Source organism: Tachysurus fulvidraco, chromosome 16, assembly GCF_022655615.1.
Source record: "Tachysurus fulvidraco isolate hzauxx_2018 chromosome 16, HZAU_PFXX_2.0, whole genome shotgun sequence".
Classification (NCBI taxonomy): Eukaryota; Metazoa; Chordata; class Actinopteri; order Siluriformes; family Bagridae; genus Tachysurus; species Tachysurus fulvidraco.
The window spans coordinates 2,476,134-2,481,090 of NC_062533.1; the positions used below are offsets into that span (position 1 = coordinate 2,476,134).

Below are 4,957 nucleotides of genomic sequence, written 5' to 3' on the forward strand. Positions count from 1 at the left end.
CTGCAAAATCATCCGGGGGTCACACAAACTAGTGCAGACTGATAACACCAGGGTGGTGTTTTACATCAGCCACTAAGATGTCAACATTGAGATGGAAAAGGAACGCTCTATAAGAAGGCAAACGCACCCCTTCTATCACAAGATGCCTACGATACCTGACAAGTCCACACAGACAGATAGTACAAGTCCTACAGCTCTTTGCCCAGGAATTGGCAATTCAAGGTAAGGATGTGTTAACAAACATGTATCGCTGTGAGACAGTCTATAAATGATATCTCTGAAGAGTTCTCTCAACTCTGTGTGGTTCCAATCCTCAATAAATCAGAATTACTGGTGAGTGTTGTTTTTTTTACTATCACCATGTGCCTTTACTAGTTTCAAAGGAGGTAAAACAGAAGATTATTTGTCACTGGTGTTCCGTGACTGCGCTACCAATGTATGTGTGTATTGAAAAGCCACTTTGGATAGTAAGTTTGGGAATATTTTGATTGACAGCTTTGATATTTGTGCTCGACGAGGAGCAATTAGATGAATAGCGTCCTACGGTTAGAAAGAAAACAGCCCTGGTCAGATCAATAGATCATCATATTATGTGATTTCGGCTCTGTACCTATTTGTGGATGTTTTTAAATTATGTGTAAATATGTGACACATTTTTGTAACATCGCAAAATTTTACATTCAAGTAAAGAAAGCACTGTACTTGGGAATCATCTCAGATTTTGTTATCACGGTGTTTTACATCGTCACACATCTATCATACTGTATATCCATCCATCACCTCGTTCGTTCTCAAGAATATAGTAACCCTTAACTATATAGATATAATAAAACAATGCATTTTAATTACAGATTCCTATGGAATTCATTCATTCATTCATCTTCTACCGCTTATCTGAACTTCTCGGGTCACGGGGAGCCTGTGCCTATCTCAGGCGTCATCGGGCATCGAGGCAGGATACACCCTGGACGGAGTGCCAACCCATCACAGGGCACACACACACACACTCTCATTCACTCACACACACACACACACACACACACACACACACACACACACACACACTACGGACAATTTTCCAGAGATGCCAATCAACCTACCATGCATGTCTTTGGACCGGGGGAGGAAACCGGAGTACCCGGAGGAAACCCCCGAGGCACGGGGAGAACATGCAAACTCCACACACACAAGGCGGAGGTGGGAATCGAACCCCCAACCCAGGAGGTGTGAGGCGAACGTGCTAACCACTAAGCCACCGTGTCCCCCTACCCTATGGAATTTGGTTGATAAAATATTTTGATTATTATATCATGTTATAATCCATATAAATTTGCTTACTTTTGCATCCCTCAGTTATGGAGTACACAATAACACAGGCATTCCCTCTTTACATGCAATATGTTACTTAAAATTCTGACTGTATCCTGCATTATTCATGATTGCCCATTCTATAATGATTACATACAAATCCACAGTTCAAAAATAAATGGTCTCTGATGTGGAAAACACAAGTGGCACATAAATAATTGAACGGTTCTCTTAAAATGTTAACAAAGACTCAAACACACTTGAACTGGGTCAGTTTGTTCAGTCTGTTCATGCAAACTGTAATGAACATTTTGATAAAGATCTTATTTAATACTTCAATTAGACCAAAAATCCCATTTTTTAAAGGCACTTTACAAATTAAATGCAATTGAGCATTTAATTTAATTGACATTAAATTACTAATTACTAATGATCAAGCCTGAGGTGACCGTGGTGAGGAAAATCTCTCTAAAATGAGGTGAGGAAGAAACCTTGAGAAGAACCAGATTCAGAAGTGAACCTCATCGTCATTTGGGTGACACTGGACAGGAAATAATGTCCTTTCTGCAACAGTTTATCGAGTTGAATTGTGCATCCAAGAGTGATAATAATAATAATAATAACAATAACAACAACAATAATAATAATAATAATAATAATAATAATAATAATAATAATAATAATAATAATGGGGGGTGCACGGTGGCTTAGCGGTTAGCACGTTCGCCTCACACCTCCAGGGTCGGGGGTTCGATTCCCGCCTCCACCTTGTGTGTGTGGAGTTTGCATGTTCTCCCCGTGCCTCGGGGGTTTCCTCCGGGTACTCCGGTTTCCTCCCCCGGTCCAAAGACATGCATGGTAGGTTGATTGGCATCTCTGGAAAATTGTCCGTAGTGTGTGAGTGTGTGAGTGAATGAGAGTGTGTGTGTGCCCTGTGATGTGTTGGCACTCCGTCCAGGGTGTATCCTGCCTCGATGCCCGATGACGCCTGAGATAGGCACAGGCTCCCCGTGACCCGATAAGTTCGGATAAAGTGGTAGTAAAATGAGTGAATGAATGAATAATAATAATAATAATAATAATAATAATAATAATAATAATAATAATAATAATAATAATAATAATAATAATAATAATAACTTATACTGAAAACATGCCAAAAGCTAATTTGGTAGAAGTTATTATAACATGCAGATGTACAGTTTTATCTGCTAGGAAAGCCGTTATCTGTTCTGCTGAAGCTCGAGGAAAATAACATGATAAACACTTTCCTACAAACGACAATAAAACACACATCAGCACACTTCCTCCCCCAGACTGCACTAGTGTCTGTGCTCAGAAACAATCAAACTAATAAGCGTTTAGGAACTGACCTACATAATACATTAGCTATTTACGTGATTTTGCAAAATATTAGCATATACACACTCTGACACACTTTATTAGGTTTACCTAACACATACTTACATTTACTGGCCATTTTATCAGGTACACCTACTATATACTGTAGGTGACCCTGTGTGTGTGTGATGACTGTAGACCTTCTGCTGATATACACAATATTTCAGCAACCCCAGTGAAAATGAGCCACCAGAGTAGCAGTGCTGACCTTGCTGTGTGTGTGCTGCTGTTATGGGTGGATCAAGGATGATCAGCATTACTGGATGGTTATACTGGATATTTGTCAATTTATATGACTGCCTGCTACAAAAGACACAAAACACAACTCCTGAAAATGCCTGGACACTTTGACTGCAGACTGCGGAAAGTGCTGAAGAATAAACTCTTGCAGATTTGATCAGGAAAAAAAACAGCGATTCGATTAAAAAAAAAAAAAGAAAAAAAAAAAAGCAGAAATAAACATAGACAACGTTCTTTGCAGGTCTGGTTCAGTTTCATTTACAGCATTCAGTAGACAACCTTATCCATAGCAACTGACAACTGAATGGTTGAGGATTAAACTATTTAAGGCTCTTCTTTAAGATCCCAACAGTGGCAGCTTGGTGGTCTCTGGATTTGAGCTCACAACCTTCTAATTTGCAAACCGACATATTAACCGATGAGCTTCCGCTTCTCACTTCCGTTACATGCTTTAACCTCCAATAGAATGTAGAATCTTCAGGTTAGGGATTGATTTCATGGCAAACAGAGAAATGAAACTTCTCTCTGAAGCCATACAGAAGGCGACACTGTGTGTAAACTATGATGCCACATGCGGATTTAATGAGCTAATGCCATCATTGGGAGGTTTTACTGGCCCTGCTGTGGTTATAAGCACATACTCGTTAACACTAAATTGTCTTAACACTAAGCATTGCCTTCACTTCTAAAATTCATTTGCTTCTTGAAACAAAGGAAGGATTCTAAGAGACTACAATAAAGCATCTCCATGTCAGAATAAGTATTACTCAAGTAAAGGTTTACTGTTAGTCCGTGAGCACTATAATATTTTAGCACAGGTTAAAAGGACAAACAAATGAATGCACTGTTAACTATACAGCGTTTATGAATTAGACCTATAGGGTAATGACTAATGAGATTTGTACGATATCTTGTAAAGATTGCAGAACAATACGTTTCTTTCTGTAAATAATTTGAAGGAAAAATACTGGGCAAGACAATAATCCCCATTACTACCTGAGTCATTTTTTACATAATGTGCCTGGAGAAAGAAAACTCAGGATGAAGGAGTGAGTGAACTGGGCCAAATCTCAAAGATGGTGATGTGATGCGTAGGTAATGTGCAAAGAAAACAGGGACAGAGAAATCCCCAAACATGCCGGTCACACTCGTTCATCCTGCATTATGCAAAAAAAAAAAAAGAACAAAAAAAAATCAGGTGAAATCATTACATTTTCATGTGGGAAAATCTGTGACGGAGAAACTCCCTGACACGGCGTCTCCATCATCACCTCATTAAAAACTTGAGACTGGAACTTGAGACTGTTTATCATCCTAACTGTGTGGATTTGCATTTACAGAGGTTACACTGCATCATAATAATCTGCAGTGAAATAAATGGGTTAAATCTGATCAAGCAAGTAGGCTACGCATAAGTTATCATAAATCAGGATATAATATGATTCCTCAGATACTAAGATGGATATTTCTCATCACATTGAACTTGAGAGTCAAAGTGTGTTACAGAGGAAACTGAAGCATCGATTATTAATGAGATGCTGAAATAATGCTACTGTATGAGATACACAGGTAACGACAGATGCAGACACTTACATGCCAGATGGCGAAGAAGATGAGAGATGCACAAAGGACCAGAGAAAGCATGTAACAGAAGGCAGCGAACGTGAACATTATTGATCACTATTTTAATTTCCAAACGCCGTCAAAAAAGATAAAAGAAAAGATGGGAGAAAAAAGCGCTTTCAAACCAGCCAGGATTCAAACATCTTCATCCAGCACAGCGACACGTCTCATCCTTTTACTAGCCCTGTTTTTCTGTTTCTGTTTCAAAAGTAAAATCCCATGACTGCCATCTGAAGAGAGATGCGATGATGAGAGAGGATGAAAGACTCGTGTGCGGTTATCAGGGATGCGTGAACACACTGAGCACCGGTTTGTTGTGGAAGAGAGATTACTGCGGGAGGAATGGGAGGAAAGAGAGAGAGAGAGAGAGAGAGAGAGAGAGAGA

At 39.4% G+C, this 4,957-nt stretch overlaps 1 protein-coding gene across 1 annotated transcript in view; it reads right to left on the reverse strand.

The window, feature by feature from the left end:
* Window positions 1-4,957, reverse strand: part of cnih3 (cornichon family AMPA receptor auxiliary protein 3) — a 33,587-nt gene extending 28,630 nt beyond the window's left edge. The window contains exon 1 of the mRNA XM_027153537.2: window positions 4,543-4,957. Within this exon, the coding sequence (XP_027009338.1) occupies window positions 4,543-4,620 (78 nt within the window). The 5' untranslated portion in view covers window positions 4,621-4,957. The remainder of the gene's footprint in view (window positions 1-4,542) is intronic.